Source organism: Bombina bombina, chromosome 1 (genome assembly GCF_027579735.1).
Source record: "Bombina bombina isolate aBomBom1 chromosome 1, aBomBom1.pri, whole genome shotgun sequence".
In the NCBI taxonomy this organism is placed as follows: domain Eukaryota; kingdom Metazoa; phylum Chordata; class Amphibia; order Anura; family Bombinatoridae; genus Bombina; species Bombina bombina.
This window is the reverse complement of record NC_069499.1, coordinates 483,577,172-483,594,478: the sequence shown is the minus strand read 5'-3', so window position 1 is coordinate 483,594,478 and position 17,307 is coordinate 483,577,172. Positions and strand designations below refer to the sequence as shown.

General features: G+C 41.7%; 1 protein-coding gene across 2 annotated transcripts in view; it reads right to left on the bottom strand.

The window, feature by feature from the left end:
- Window positions 1-17,307, bottom strand: part of ITPRID2 (ITPR interacting domain containing 2) — a 229,220-nt gene that overhangs the window by 106,143 nt on the left and 105,770 nt on the right. For both annotated transcript variants that reach the window (XM_053698523.1, XM_053698524.1), the window contains one exon: window positions 12,937-13,634. In XM_053698523.1, the coding sequence (XP_053554498.1) occupies window positions 12,937-13,634 (698 nt within the window). The remainder of the gene's footprint in view (window positions 1-12,936; window positions 13,635-17,307) is intronic.

Here is a 17,307-nt window from a genome sequence, read left to right as displayed (position 1 = left end):
GTAAAATTTGGAAAAAGTATGAAGCGAAGACCAAGTTGCAGCCTTGCAAATCTGTTCAACAGAGGCCTCATTCTTAAAGGCCCAAGTGGAAGCCACAGCTCTAGTAGAATGAGCTGTAATTCTTTCAGGAGGCTGCTGTCCAGCAGTCTCATAGGCTAAACGAATTATGCTACGAAGCCAGAAAGAGAGAGAGGTAGCCGAAGCCTTATGACCTCTCCTCTGACCAGAGTACACGACAAACAGGGAAGACGTTTGTCGAAAATCCTTAGTTGCCTGCAAGTAGAACTTGAGGGCACGAACTACATCCAGATTGTGTAGAAGACGTTCCTTCTTTGAAGAAGGATTCGGGCACAGGGAAGGAACCACGATCTCTTGATTGATGTTCCTGTTAGTGACTACCTTAGGTAAGAACCCAGGTTTAGTACGCAGAACTACCTTATCTGAATGAAAAATCAAATAAGGAGAATCACAATGTAAAGCTGATAACTCAGAGACTCTCCGAGCCGAAGAAATAGCCATTAAAAATAACACTTTCCAAGATAACAACTTTATATCAATGGAATGAAGGGGTTCAAACGGAACTCCTTGTAGAACATTAAGAACAAGGTTTAAACTCCATGGCGGAGCAACAGTTTTAAACACAGGCTTGATTCTAGCTAAAGCCTGACAAAAGGCCTGGACGTCTGGATTTTCTGACAGACGCCTGTGCAACAAGATGGACAGAGCTGAGATCTGTCCCTTTAATGAACTAGCCGATAAACCCTTTTCTAAACCTTCTTGTAGAAAGGACAATATCTGTACACAGCGTAGAAACGCTTCTTTCTTTATCTGGTTTGTTGACAACCTTGACAGATGAAATCTCCCTCTTGGGGGAGAGAATTTGAAGTCTAGAAGGTATCCCTGAGATATGATCTCTAGCGCCCAGGGATCCTGAACATCTCTTGCCCAAGCCTGGGCGAAGAGAGAGAGTCTGCCCCCCACTAGATCCGGTCCCGGATCGGGGGCCCTCGATTCATGCTGTCTTAGGGGCAGCAGCAGGTTTCCTGGCCTGCTTGCCCTTGTTCCAGGACTGGTTAGGTTTCCAGCCTTGTCTGTAACGAGCAACGGCTCCTTCCTGTTTTGGTGCAGTGGAAGTTGGTGCTGCTCCTGCTTTGAAATTCCGAAAGGGACGAAAATTAGACTGTCTAGCCTTAGTTTTGGCTTTGTCTTGAGGCAGGGCGTGGCCCTTACCTCCTGTAATGTCAGCGATAATTTCTTTCAAACCGGGCCCAAATAAAGTTTGCCCTTTGAAAGGTATATTAAGTAATTTGGACTTAGAAGTTACATCAGCTGACCAGGATTTTAGCCACAGCGCCCTACGTGCCTGAATGGCGAATCCTGAGTTCTTAGCCGTAAGTTTGGTTAAATGTACTACGGCCTCCGAAATTAATGAATTAGCTAGCTTAAGGACTCTAAGCCTGTCCGTAATGTCGTCCAGCGTAGCTGAACTAAGGTTCTCTTCCAGAGACTCCATCCAAAATGCTGCCGCAGCCGTAATCGGCGCGATGCATGCAAGGGGTTGCAATATAAAACCTTGTTGAACAAACATTTTCTTAAGGTAACCCTCAAATTTTTTATCCATTGGATCTGAAAAAGCACAGCTATCCTCCACCGGGATAGTGGTACGCTTAGCTAAAGTAGAAACTGCTCCCTCCACCTTAGGGACCGTTTGCCATAAGTCCCGTGTGGTGGCGTCTATTGGAAACATCTTTCTAAATATTGGAGGGGGTGAGAACGGCACACCGGGTCTATCCCACTCCTTAGTAACAATTTCAGTTAGTCTCTTAGGTATAGGAAAAACGTCAGTACTCGCCGGTACCGCAAAGTATTTATCCAACCTACACAATTTCTCTGGTATTGCAACAGTGTTACAATCATTAAGAGCCGCTAAAACCTCCCCTAGTAATACACGGAGGTTCTCCAATTTAAATTTAAAATTTGAAATATCTGAATCCAATCTGTTTGGATCAGAACCGTCACCCACAGAATGAAGCTCTCCGTCCTCATGCTCTGCAAGCTGTGACGCAGTATCAGACATGGCTCTAGGATTATCAGCGCACTCTGTTCTCACCCCAGAGTGATCACGCTTGCCCCTTAGTTCTGGTAATTTAGCCAAAACTTCAGTCATAACAGTAGCCATATCTTGTAATGTTATCTGTAATGGCCGCCCAGATGTACTAGGCGTCACAATATCACGCACCTCCCGGGCGGGAGATGCAGGTACTGACACGTGAGGCGAGTTAGTCGGCATAACTCTCCCCTCGCTGTTTGGTGAAATTTGTTCAATTTGTACAGATTGGCTTTTATTTAAAGTAGCATCAATACAGTTAGTACATAAATTTCTATTGGGCTCCACCTTGGCATTGGAACAAATGACACAGGTATCTTCCTCTGAATCAGACATGTTTAACACACTAGCAAATAAACTTGCAACTTGGTTACAATCTTATTTAACAAAAACGTACTGTGCCTCAAGAAGCACTAAACTATTAAATGACAGTTGAAATAATGAACTGAAAAACTGTTATAGCATCAATCCTTGAAAACAACACAACTTTTAGCAAAGGTTTGTTCCCATTAGTAAAGTAACAATAATTAAATTTGAAACGTAAAAATAACAAAGCAACGTTTTTAATCACAGTCAATATATAAGTCTCACAGCTCTGCTGAGAGAATCTACCTCCCTTCAAAGAAGTTTGAAGACCCCTGAGTTCTGTTAGAGATGAACCGGATCATGCAGGAAATACAAGAGTAACTGACTGGAAATTTTTGATGCGTAGCAAAGAGCGCCAAAAACGGCCCCTCCCCCTCACACACAGCAGTGAGAGAGAAACGAAACTGTCACAATTAAAACAAGCAACTGCCAAGTGGAAAAATAATGCCCAAACATTTATTCACTCAGTACCTCAGAAAATGCAAACGATTCTACATTCCAGCAAAAACGTTTAACATAATAAATACCTATTAAAAGGTTTAATGTACTTTTTACAGAGTAATTCCAGTGAAGTACCATCCCCAGAATACTGAAGTGTAGAGTATACATACATGTCATTATAACGGTATGGCAGGATTTTCTCATCAATTCCATTCAGAAAATAAAAACTGCTACATACCTCAATGCAGATTCATCTGCCCGCTGTCCCCTGATCTGAAGCTCTTTTACCTCCCTCAGATGGCCGAGAAACAGCAATATGATCTTAACTACTCCGGTTAAAATCATAGTAAAAACTCTGGTAGATTCTTCTTCAAACTCTGCCAGAGAGGCAATAACACGCTCCGGTGCTATTGTAAAATAACAAACTTTTGATTGAAGTTATAAAAACTAAGTATAATCACCATAGTCCTCTCACACATCCTATCTAATCGTTGGGTGCAAGAGAATGACTGGGAGTGACGTAGAGGGGAGGAGCTATATGCAGCTCTGCTGGGTGAATCCTCTTGCATTTCCTGTTGGGGAGGAGTTATATCCCAGAAGTAATGATGACCCGTGGACTGATCACACATAACAGAAGAAAACCCTTTACAGAGATCCAATATGTCAGGGGACTCCTTCAGGGAAGCTGGATGTCTCAGAATGTAAAAACTACTGCGCAATTAGAGCGCGAAAATAGGCCCCTCCCACCATGCACTCAAAGTCAGAGGGCCTTAAAAAATTATTCCTAGGAGTAAAATAACAGCCATGTGGAAAACTAGGCCCCAAATAAAGATTTATCACCTCAGTAAAAAACGTTCTTTATATATATGCAAACGTTTTACATACTAAGCCATAATAGAAAGTAATATGAAAATTACCCTTTACTGCAAGCATGATGCCAGTCGTTTATTAAATCACTGCAATCAGGCTTACCTTAACTATATCAGGCACTGTCAGCATTTTCTAGTTCTTATCATCCTCTAGAAAATAATATACTGAACATACCTCGGGGCAGTTAATTCTGCAGGCCATTCTCCCAGCTGAAGTTTCCCCATACTCTTCAGTTATGTGTGAGAACAGCAGTGGACCTTAGTTAGAACCTGCTAATATCATCAAAAACCTCAGGCAAATTCTTCTTCTGCATGAGGTTAAAAAACAGTACAACGCCGGCACCGTTTAAAAATAACAAACTTTTGATTGAAGATAAACTACACTAATTCACCAAATCTCTCTAGCTACTTCCCTTGTCGAGAGCTGCAAGAGAATGACTGGAGGTGGCAGTTAGGGGAGGAGCTATATAGACAGCTCTGCTGTGGGTGATCCTCTTGCAGCTTCCTGTTGGTAAGGAGAATATCCCACAAGTAATGGATGAATCCGTGGACTGGATACAGCTTACAAGAGAAAATAAATAAATAGATTTTATGTATGTCACACACATACACATTTAAATGCAATAACAGCTACCTCAAAGCAAGCTTCTCAATTTAAAGGGACAGTCTACACCAGAATTGTTATTGTTTTAAAAGATAATCCCTTTTTTACCCATTCCTCAGTTTTACATAACCAACAGTTATATTTATATATTATTTACCTCTGTGATTATCTTGTATCTGAGCCTCAGCAAACTGTCCCTTTTTTCAGTTCTTTTGACAGACTTGCAGTTTAGCGAATCAGTGATAGCTCCCAGGTAACTTCACGTGCATGAGCACAATGTTATCTATATGAAACACATGACCTAACACCCTCTAGTGGTGAAAAACCTGTTAAAATGCTTTCTTAAGAGGCGGCCTTCAAGGTCTAAGAAATTAGCATATGAACCTTCTAGCTTTAACTTTCATCTAAGAATACCAAGAGAACAAAGCAAAATTGGTGATAAAAGTAAATTGGAAAATTGTTTAAAACTACATGCTCTATCTGAATCTTGAAAGTTTATTTTGGACTAGACTGTCCCTTTAAACAAAACTACAAATGAAAAAATAATCTATTAAAATCCAAATTTTTAGGAAACTAAAGAGAAAATGTTTCAGCAGATAAATAAGCCTAAGTTTTTTAAAAAATAAAAAATGCCATCAAATAGGAAGGAAATATTATTCATTAAGAATAGCTAGCAAATAAATTTGTGACTTTGTTCCTCTCAGTATAACACATTTTAAATCCAGCTTCTGCTAAATAAGGGACATTTAACAGTTCTTGATTTTGTGTAAAAATTGTGCTCTCATAGTGGCCAAAAAGTAAAATCTGTAACAAGAGTTTTCAAAATGTTGCAAATGACCTAAAACAACTATTTGATCTGCAGCATTAGCTCGTTAAGGACATGCAATTTTTATACAAAAGCAGACTTGCAGACAAATGTTTGTTAGACCTGCCACCATAGGAATACCATGTTCATTACACGGATAAATCACTCTGCTTTTTCAGAAAACACAGCAGGAAATCTTTCCTGATTTCATAACATTAAAATTCTTTTAAAGGGATATGAAACCCAAAAATTTTCATGTGTAATTCACAGCATACCATTTTAAAAAGTTTCCAATTTACTTCTCTTCTCAAATTTAATTTGTTCCCATGAAATTCTGTGGCAGGAAATAGTGATGCCATATAGTTCTCTTGCAAATGGATTACGGTACATATTTTTGCAAAACTGCTGCAATATAGTGCTTCAGAAATAGAGCAACTCCTAAGCATACTTCTTTCTCTACTTTTCAATAAAAGATACGAAGTGAACAAAGAAAAAACAAAATTATGCTTACCTTATAATTACATTTCCATCGAGGGGAGGAGAGTCCACGGCTTCATTCATTACTGTTGAGAATTAAGAACCTGGCCACCAGGAGGAGGCAAAGACACCCCAGCCAAATGCTTAATTACCCCCCCCCCCCCCCCGTCATTCTGCCGAGGGAACAAGGAACAGTAGGAGAAATATCAGGGTATAAATGGTGCCAGAAGATAAATTAAATTTAGAATCGCCCATCGGAGATACGGGCAGGAGCCGTGGACTCTCCTCCCCTCGATGGAAATGAAATTATCAGGTAAGCATCATTTATGTTTTCCATCTAAAGGGGAGGAGAGTCCACGGCTTCATTCATTACTGTTGGGAACATATACCCAAGCTCTAGAGGACACTGAATGAAACTGGGAGGGTAAAAAGGTGGACCCTAATCAGAGGGGACCACAGCCTGCAAAACCTCTCTCCCAAAAACAGCTTCCGCAGAAGCAAAAACGTCAAATTTGTAAAACTTTGTAAAAGTGTGTAAGGAGGACCAGGTAGCCGCCTTACAAATTTGCTCCATAGAGGCCTCATTCTTAAAGGCCCAAGACTAAGCCACAGCTCTAGTTGAATGAGCAATGATCCTCTGAGGAGGCTTATGTCCCGCTGTCTCATAGGCCAAGCAAATCAAGCTCCTCAACCAAAAAGGACAAAGTAGAAGACGCTTTCTGCCCCTTGCGCTTCTCTGAATACACCACAAAGAGAGATGTAGACTATCTGAAATCCTTTGTAGCCTGAAGATAGAACTTTAAAGGCACGAACCATATCCAGGTTATGAAGTAACCTCTCTTTAGAAGAAGGGTTAGGACACAAAGGAACAACTATTTCCTGATTGATGTTACGGTTAGACACCAACTTGGGAAGAAACCCCAAACCAGTGCGAAGCACAGCCTTATCCTCATCAAAAAACAGATAAGGAGGCTCACATTTCAAGGCAGCCAGTTCAGATACTCTGTGTGCCGATGCAATGGCCAACAGGAAGAGAACCTTCCAGGACAGAATCTTAATGTCAATGGAATGCATAGGCTCAAACGGAACCTTTTGCAATACCTTAAAGAGCAAGTTTAAGCTCCATGGGGGAGCAGACTAATTCTAGACAGAGCCTGAACAAAAGATTGGATGTCAGGGAGCTCAGCGGGTCTCCTATGCAACAAGACTGATAATGCCGAAATCTGTCCCTTTAAGGAACAGGCGGAAAGACCCTTCTCCAAACCGTCTTGGAGAAAGGACAGAATCTTGGATACCTTCACCTTATGCCAAGGATATCCATGTTTCTTAAACCAGGACAAGTCCTCCACACCTTATGGTAGATGCGACGAGTGACTGGCTTCCTTGCCTGAAATAGAGCATCAATCACACTTTCAGAAAAGCCTCTCTTGGCCAAGACTAGGCGTTCAATCTCCATGCAGTCAGCCTCAGAGAATCGAGATTTTGATGTTGAAAAGGGCCCTGTTCCAGCAGATCCCTGCGACAGGGTAACCTACACGTCGGAGAGGATGACATCCCCACCAGATCCGCAAACCACGTCCTCCAAGGCCACGATGGAGGAATCAGAATAGCAGAAGCTCGCTCCTGTTTGACTTATGCCACTACACGAGGTAAAAGTGGTAACGGTGGAAAAATGTAAGCTAGGCTGAACACCCAAGGCACCGCTAAGGCATCTATCAGCTCTGCCAGGGGATCCCTGGACCTGAATCCGTATCGTTTTAGCTTGTAATTGAGTCTGGACACCATGAGATCTATCTCCGGCGTTCCCCACTTGAGACAAATATCCGCAAATACTTTGGGGTTAAGAGACCATTCCCCCGGATGGAAGGATTGCCTGCTGAGAAAGTCTACTTCCCAGTTGTCCACACCTGGAATAAGAATTTCTGAGAGCGAGCAGAAGGATGTCAGTTGCTCCGGACAGATCCACCAAGAAAGGGAGTTCCGAATCCGAGCATCCATGGATATCTGCTGTGATAGATCTGAATGATCGCCGTCCCACTGTCTCAACATGCACAATTAAAGAAGTCTGAGATGGAACCTGGCAAATGGAATGACGTCTATGCTGGGAACCATGAGTCCGATCACCTCCATACACTGAGCCACCGAGGGGCTGAAGGGCGAGACAAGAGGACGCAATCTTCCTGCGTCGATTGTCTGTGAGAAATATTTTCATGAACAGAGTCTATTATAGTGCCCAGGAACTCCTCCCTGTTGCTAAGAACCCTTTCCTGAGTTGATCTTCTAACCGTGAGATTTGAGCAAAAGAAGAGGAGCCCTCGAATGATCCTCTGTGAGACTGAGCGACGGCATCTGGACTAGGATGTGGTCCAGATAGGGCACCACAGCAATGCCTCTGGCACTGGCCACCACAAGTAGCGCCCCCAGAACCTTCATGAAGTCTATCTGGGCCGTCGCCAGACCAAAGGGGAGGGCCACAAACTGGAAGTGTTGGTCCAGAAACACAAATCTTAGGAACTTGAAGGGGTCCCAGTGGACTGGCACATGAAGGTAAGCATCCTTCAAGTTTATAGTTGTTATGAACTGTCCCTTTTGAACTAGGGGCAGAATAGATCTGATCGTTTCCATTTTGAACAATGGAACACTCAGAAACTGGTTTAAACACTTCAGGTCCAGAATCGGGTGGAACGTGCCCTCCTTCTTTGAAACCACAAAAAGATTTGAATAGTACCCTAGACCCCTTTCTGCTAGCGGTACCGATACGATAACGCAGAGAGAGGAGAGATCCCTCACACACTCTAGAAAGACCTCTCTCTTTTCTGGTCTTGAAGACAGGTTTGAGAGGAGGAATCTGCCCCTGGGCAGATGGGATCTGAACCCTATTCTGTAACCCTGGGCGACAACTTCCAGAACCCAAGGGTCCTGAACATCCTGTAATCAGGTTTCTGAAAAGAGAGATAGTCCGTCCCCTAGTTGGTCCGGAGACCGTGGGGGGTCGCCCCTTCATGATGATTTTGTCTCGGCGGGCTTCTTGCTCCGCTTGGACTTGTTCCAAGAATGAGCTGGCTTCCAAGTTCCCTTGGACTGGTCCACTTTCGTGGCGGGCTATTGGCGCTGGGCCTTGTCCGCATGAAAGGGAAGAAAAGCAGATCCTTTAGGCTTAGCCTTATCCTGCGGTAGGAAAGCTCCCTTGCCTCCCGTAACCGTGGATATGATCGAATCCAATCCTGGACCAAACAGAATTTTTCCTTGAAAAGGCAGGGAACAACAGCCTTGACTTAGAGGTCATGTCCACAGACCAAAATTTTAGCCACAGAGCCCTGCGAGCTAAAACGGAAAAACCTGACACCCTAGCGTTCAGGTGAATAATTTGCATATTGGCATCACAGATGAAAGAATTGGAGACCTTCAGCGCCTTAATCTTCTCCTGTATCTTGTCGATGGAAGTCTCCCCCTCGACCATTTCACACAGGGATTCACACCAATATGTCGCTGCTCCAGCAACCACGGCTACGGCCGCTGCCGGTTGAAAAACATACCCTGTGTGTTGAAACATCTTCCTTAACATGTTTTCCAACTTTTTATCCACGGGCTCTTTAAATCCTCGAGGGGAATAGTTGTCCGCTTCACGAGTGTGGAGATAGCACCATCCACCTTAGGGACAGTACCCCACAGTTCAAGCCGAGAGTCCGGAACGGGGAACAGTTCCTAAAGGAAGAAGGTGAAAAGGAAGAACCTAATCACTCCCATTCATTCTTAATATTAGCCATCTTAACAGGAACCGGGAAGGCCTGAGGCACCACCCTGTCCTCATATACCTTATCAAGCATAGGAATCGCAGGTTCCTCCGGAAGCTTCGGTTCCGGAACCTCCAGAGTAGCAAGCACTTGCTTCAGCAAAAAGCGCAAATTCTCTAGCCTAAACCTTAAGTCAGGCTCCTCCGCAGCCGGAGGTTTAGATGACATGAACTCCGACCCAGAAGGGGCCTTATCTAAAGAGTCGGAGTGGGCCTCGTCATCTGATATTTCCATAGGCGTAAACAACCCCTGGGCCGGGCCGCCATGATATGCCCTACGCTTGTGCTTAGCAGAAAGTGATAAGGCATGGATCACTTTCAATACCACCGTTTGCAGTTGATCCGCAAAATCTGACAGCCAACAAATCGCTCCAGCAGGAGTAATGGTTGAACACTGGGGCGCTGCATGTGTAATTGGAGATGAATGCAGGGAACGCACCTCACGGGACGGGGAGCCCTCAGAGGTGGACGGCTCGGTAGTACTAGACATCCGTTTACCTTTAGATGTTGTAACTTTATTAAGGCATGTGGAACATAGTTGAGCAGGCTGTTCTACCAGAACCTCCTCACAATAAACACAGCAATGAGACCTTGTTAAAGAGGGAGAACCCTCTAATGCGTCAGAGTCCTCCAAAGCTTGCGCTGTTATTATGGACTAGATTAACTTAATAGGCACCTTTATAACCTCCAATGGTCGGGGCACTCAGCACCTCCTATGACCCGGACTACAGAAACCGTGTCGTCTCCTGCGCCACTGATCAACAGAGGAAGAGAGATAGTCACACCCGGTCACATGGAATGCCTGGCCCCTGCCTAAGGAGAAGACGTACCAAAAGAGGGCCGCCCAATACTCCCGTAAGTCACCTGAAAGTCCCAGATATTGCCAGAACCTTATCTTACATATAACGCAGCAATGACACAAACAATATCATGTATAAACCCCCCTGTTCAATAATCCCCTTTTCAGGAATATTAACCCTTGATTCTTTAAAGATAAAAGGCATCACACTGTGACCCTGTCTTCCGTGTTATCATTATGTAATAAAAATGAACCAATCTTACCAGAATCTACGCCGTGGAACAGGAACACGGCCCTTCAAGTGTGACAGGTTAGTAGTCTCGCTCCTGACATGGACTTGAGTGTAAAAAGCAGGCAGCAAAACTCGTCAACGCTGATTGCTTGTGGAGCTGTTAATCTGAGTCGGGATGGCTTCGCAGAAAGACTCTTCCTGCATCTCCTGACTCTAACTTTCGCCCAGGTTCTCACTGAGAGGCTGACAGGACTACTTAAAACTCCAGTCCCAATGCGAAGAGTACTACCCTCCATAAGAGACTACTCCGATCTTCGGCACTTCTCTGCCGTCCTCCTGTGACGAAAGGCAAAGAATGACTAGGGGATGAGGGAAGTGGGGGAAGTATTAAAGCCTTTGGGTGGGGTGTCTTTGTCTCCTCCTGGTGGCCAGGCTCTTAATTCCCAACAATGAAGCCATGGACTCTTCTCCCCTTTAGATGGAAATTGATAATAGAAGAAAAATAGAAAGTTGCCTAAAATTGCATGTTCTATTGGAATCGTGAAAAAAAATTTTTGGGTTTCATATCCCTTTAAGAGAGCATGCCCATATTTGGCAAGTCAGATTATATAATAAAACTAGTCATAGTCTAGAGTATTTAAAAGATAAAACAGCAATATATTTACTAATGCACTTTTTTTTACAACACAAAAAGTGTTGTTCTGGGGTTTGTATAAATCAGATTTTACATATATATATTGAAAAGCATATTCACACAGTTAAAGTCAAACATCTGAAAATAAAAATGAGTGAAAATTCTTAAGAATTAAAAAATGAACATAACCTGCAAACTAAAAAAAAAAAAAAAAGTGCCGACTGCTTCAATTTAGTTAAAAATGTCACCAAGATGGCTAAGCATCAAAACGTAAACAAATATTTTCTATTATAAAATAACTCTACCTTTCATTTTGACCAATTCCATTCTCACCTATAGGTAATATCAGGCAATGACTACCTTAGATAAGGGGAAGTGCTAGTCAGTCAATAAAAGGGCTTTATATGTACTACTGCTCAAATTACCATATAAGTATCATTTATGATTTTATCCTCATAACCGGGAGCTTATCAAATAAACTCTTCTTACAAAAGAGAACAGTTATTTTCTTTAATTAGAATGTCCCTTTAAGTAGTTTACCAACAATCACTGCTTCATACACTAACCTGTGGCTTTTGGGATAATTTCTAACACTGTACCAGGTTTGTTAAACAGGGTGGAAAAAAAGTTCTTGCTAAGATTCTGCTACACCAGGCACACACCTTTTATGGTTATAGAATCCTGGCAAACCAGGTAATAATAATTCAAAACACAACTAACATGTGGTATTAGCTCTGCATCTTTCACTGCAAAGCCCATAAAAAAAAAAAAACAATTATTTCTTAAAATACACAATAAATTATGCAAAACAAGATGACAACATTTACAGAATTAAATAGGAAACAGTCATTCAAAGGGGAGGGGCAAAATTGGCATAAGAAAAACTTAGATAAAATGGGAACATTCACACTATAACACCCTTTATGGACCAAGTTGTACTAAAAAAAATTATAATATCCCCAATATGAAAGAATTGCATTTGTACATATTTTTTTTCTTGCATGACAAAATGCAAAGTAACAATAATAACCGACAATTGTGCAGAACTAAACCCAACCCGCCTTGGCAGAGGGACCCCGCCCTCCCCAACCCCTCTCCGGCTGAGGGACCCCGCCCTCCCCAACCCCTCTCCAGGTGAGGGACCCCGCCCTCCCCAACCCCTCTCCAGGTGAGGGACCCCGCCCTCCCCAACCCCTCTCCAGATGAGGGAGAATAACAGCAGAATAAATTGCAGAATAACTTCTTCAGAAAAAGGGTGGTTGATTCATGGAATAGACTTCAATTAGAGGTGGTAAAGAGAAACACTGTAGGAGACAAGAATGTCTGAGTTAAGCATAAGGCTAAGCTAACAAAACATAAAGGGACACTAAACCCAACATTTTTCTTTCATGATTGAGATAGAGAATACAATTTTAAAACATTACAATTTACTTAGGCTATCCAATTTGCTTCATTCTTTAGATATCCTTTGTTGAATAAATAGCAATGCACATGGGTGAGCCAATCACACGAAGCATCTTTGCGCAGCCACCAATCAGCAGCTACTGAGCATATCTAGATATGCTTTTCAGCTAATTAGATAATAGAAGTAAATTGGAAAGTTGTTTAAAATTGCATGCTCTTTCTAAATCATGAAAGAAAATGTGGGTTTCATGTCTCTAAGCTCGACCAGGGCTTTATAGGAGGTTTGGGCCGACTTTATGGGTCTACCAATCTCATCTGCAGTCAAAATCTATCTTCCAATTTGATAAACATTTTGAATAAAAAATGTAAGTTAAATTGGTAAACATTTTAAACTATGGTACTTACCTCTTCCATTTCAAAGGAGGAGGAATCCTTTGTTTGAAATGATGCTAAACTCTTAATAGATGGGTTGGATAATGGTGTACATAACTGCTTGTCTGGTGTTGATGTATGGGGACTTGTTTCTTCTAAGTTGATTTCAGACTCTGTATCAGTAGATACAATGTCTTTAGGAGGAGACAAGTCAATAATACTAGAAGCGTTGCATTCATTTTGACTACTCAAAGATTCTTCCTGTTTTAATGAGCACGCCTCAGCCAATTCATCAACAAGTTTTTCATGTAATTGGAGAGAAATGACAGGCGAATGTGTGTCAACATTCAACAGGGAATTAGATGCTTCCTCTTTCACTGTGGCCAGTGGAGGAGAATTCTTTTTGAAAGGTTTCTGTAGTTTCTCTGTCTTATTAGCATCATCCTCATTACTCTTGGGAGTAAGACCCTGATTATCTGTTCCTGGACTGGAAATAGCACCCTCCCCTGTTGGCTGTGTTCCATACAAATTCAGTTTGGATAATGTTTTCATTAAACGACTTGCTGTCTGACTTGTCGTTCGATTTAAAGGTGCAGGTTTGTCAGGTTCTTTATTGGTTGACAGAGATGCAGAGCTTCCTATCCTTTGCAGTGGTGTCCCCGAAACTTGGGAGTATAATGAAGAAAAAGCATTCGCCACTGTTGTAAGAACTTCAATTTGTCGAAATCGACCTTAAGGGAATAAAAAAAAAAAAAAAAAAAATTTTTAAAATACACAAGCAACAACAAACAAAAATGAAAACAAAATGTATGCTTACAAACCAATACAATTCCAAAGCGCTTCCAAACATCCTATGAGTGTTCCCTCTTATAATCCCACTTACGGTTTCTGGGTGTCACAATATTAACACGCACAAAAGCATATAGATCTGATGGAATCTAAATATCACACAATAACCCTATATAGAGAATAGGGAAAAAAGAATGCTCTTTTTAGCACAAAGGCAAGGAGCTGAAGGTAGAATTCAACGTTTAATAATAGGGCATCTTTTCTGTTTTTAACCTTGCACTCTGTTGATTTAGACTAAAAAAACTTTAAGATAAAAAAAGTACTCTGCTGCTAACAAATGGTGGGAAGAATGTGAGGGTGCTAATTACCTGTAATGGAATTTCTGTTCTACCCCTATACAGGGGAAACCGGGCACTGATCCCAATTAGAGCTGTTGCTTAAAGGATTAGAAAAGTCAACCTTAAGACATCACTTTTCTTAACTGCAAACGTTTAAGTAATACAAGTAAATGAACTTACAATTTTCTAAAAACTAAGCTTCTGTCATGTTTTAAATCTATATTTTATTTTTAATTTCTGACGTCATAATTTCCAGCCCCCTACAACGGGTGGTCTTGCAATCCCTAATACACACATATATTATCTTGCTACATTTACATATTTACACACCCAACGTGTGCGCATTTGCAATCATTTTCACACGCTCCAAGTCAGGAATGACTGCCGTCACATGATCACTGGCGATGGTATCCGATGATAAAATGCGCATGCGTTACAATGTTGCTCATCAGAGCGCATGTGTTAGCTTCATTCAAGTACCCGGAAAAGCAGTAAAGGGAGAACTCAGGTTGCCCACCGTGATTGGCTAATGCAAATTAGCATCACGGTGGGTTTGGAAATCTGCCTCATTTTAGCCCCCAATAGCTTGTGAATGGAAGAAAACGCACAGCACAAGTTTTTTGAAGAACATTTTAAATATATTAATACTCTTAAGTAATAAATAGAAAATGTCTGACCTTACCATCCCTTTAAAAATGGTGTAATCTCACTCCTCCTAAAACCACGGCATTATTCCTCTATTTACTAAATGTTCAGCAACATTGTAACTTGTACATAAATAGTGTAACAAGTCTCCTTCATCTGAGTTGTGTTTTTAAACTTTTCTTTCTGGCACACCAATATAATACTTTATATTCCATTATTGAAGCTATCATTTTATTTAACAAATTAAAGTTACATTTTACCTTCAGCTCCCTGCTGCCTTTGTGCTAAAAAAAGCATTCTTTTATTCCCTATTCTCTATATAGGGTTATTGTGTGTACAATTTCAAATTTATGCTCAAAGCACACTTCACACTGCCTACCTCTAAAAACATTTAACAAGGTCGGTCTGAAGAAAATATCCGCATTTCAGGAGCTCTCTTTCTTTCATTTAACAAGGAATCTAAATATCATCTGCTTCTTCTGCGTGTGCAGTGGGGAGTGATTTCCAAACAATGTTTACTTTAAAACTGCTGGAGCTGCTCACAAGTAAAAACAGAATTTATGCTTACCTGATAAATTACTTTCTCCAACGGTGTGTCCGGTCCACGGCGTCATCCTTACTTGTGGGATATTCTCTTCCCCAACAGGAAATGGCAAAGAGCCCAGCAAAGCTGGTCACATGATCCCTCCTAGGCTCCGCCTTCCCCAGTCATTCGACCGACGTAAAGGAGGAATATGCATAGGAGAAATCATATGATACCGTGGTGACTGTAGTTAGAGAAAATAATTCATCAGACCTGATCAAAAAACCAGGGCGGGCCGTGGACCGGACACACCGTTGGAGAAAGTAATTTATCAGGTAAGCATAAATTCTGTTTTCTCCAACATAGGTGTGTCCGGTCCACGGCGTCATCCTTACTTGTGGGAACCAATACCAAAGCTTTAGGACACGGATGATGGGAGGGAGCAAATCAGGTCACCTAGATGGAAGGCACCACGGCTTGCAAAACCTTTCTCCCAAAAATAGCCTCAGAAGAAGCAAAAGTATCAAATTTGTAAAATTTGGTAAAAGTGTGCAGTGAAGACCAAGTCGCTGCCTTACATATCTGATCAACAGAAGCCTCGTTCTTGAAGGCCCATGTGGAAGCCACAACCCTAGTGGAGTGAGCTGTGATTCTTTCAGGAGGCTGCCGTCCGGCAGTCTCATAAGCCAATCTGATGATGCTTTTAAGCCAAAAAGAGAGAGAGGTAGAAGTTGCTTTTTGACCTCTCCTTTTACCAGAATAAACAACAAACAAGGAAGATGTTTGTCTGAAATCCTTTGTAGCCTCTAAATAGAATTTCTCCAACATAGGTGTGTCCGGTCCACGGCGTCATCCTTACTTGTGGGATATTCTCTTCCCCAACAGGAAATGGCAAAGAGCCCAGCAAAGCTGGTCACATGATCCCTCCTAGGCTCCGCCTTCCCCAGTCATTCTCTTTGCCGTTGTACAGGCAACATCTCCTCGGAGATGGCTTAGAGTTTTTTGGTGTTTAACTGTAGTTTTTATTATTCAATCAAGAGTTTGTTATTTTAAAATAGTGCTGGTATGTACTATTTACTCTGAAACAGAAAAGAGATGAAGATTTCTGTTTGTAAGAGGAAAATGATTTTAGCAACCGTTACTAAAATCGATGGCTGTTTCCACACAGGACTGTTGAGAGGAATTAACTTCAGTTGGGGGAAACAGCGAGCAGACTTTTGCTGCTTGAGGTATGACACATTTCTAACAAGACGATGTAATGCTGGAAGCTGTCATTTTCCCCATGGGATCCGGTAAGCCATTTTTATTACATAAAGAAAAAAAGGGCTTCACATGGGCTTTTAAGACTGTAGACATTTTCTGGACTAAAACGATTGATATATAAGCATATTTTATACTTCATAGCTTTGAGGAATTATTTTATTCTTGGGAATTATGTAAAATAACCGGCAGGCACTGTATTGGACACCTTATTCTCTAGGGGCTTTCCCTAATCATAGGCAGAGCCTCATTTTCGCGCCTCTATTGCGCACTTGTTTTTGGGAAGCATGACATGCAGATGCATGTGTGAGGAGCTCTGATACATAGAAAAGACTTTCTGAAGGCGTCATTTGGTATCGTATTCCCCTTTGGGCTTGGTTGGGTCTCAGCAAAGCAGATACCAGGGACTGTAAAGGGGTTAAATATAAAAACGGCTCCGGTTCCGTTATTTTAAGGGTTAAAGCTTTCAAATTTGGTGTGCAATACTTTTAAGGCTTTAAGACACTGTGGTGAAATTTTGGTGAATTTTGAACAATTCCTTCATACTTTTTCACATTTGCAGTAATAAAGTGTGTTCAGTTTAAAATTTAAAGTGACAGTAACGGTTTTATTTTAAAACGTTTTTTGTACTTTGTTATCAAGTTTATGCCTGTTTAACATGTCTGAACTACCAGATAGACTGTGTTCTGTATGTGGGGAAGCCAAGGTTCCTTCTCATTTAAATAGATGTGATTTATGTGACACAAAATTTAGAGAAAATGATGCCCAAGATGATTCCTCAAGTGAGGGGAGTAAGCATGGTACTGCATCATCCCCTCCTTCGTCTACACCAGTCTTGCCCACACAGGA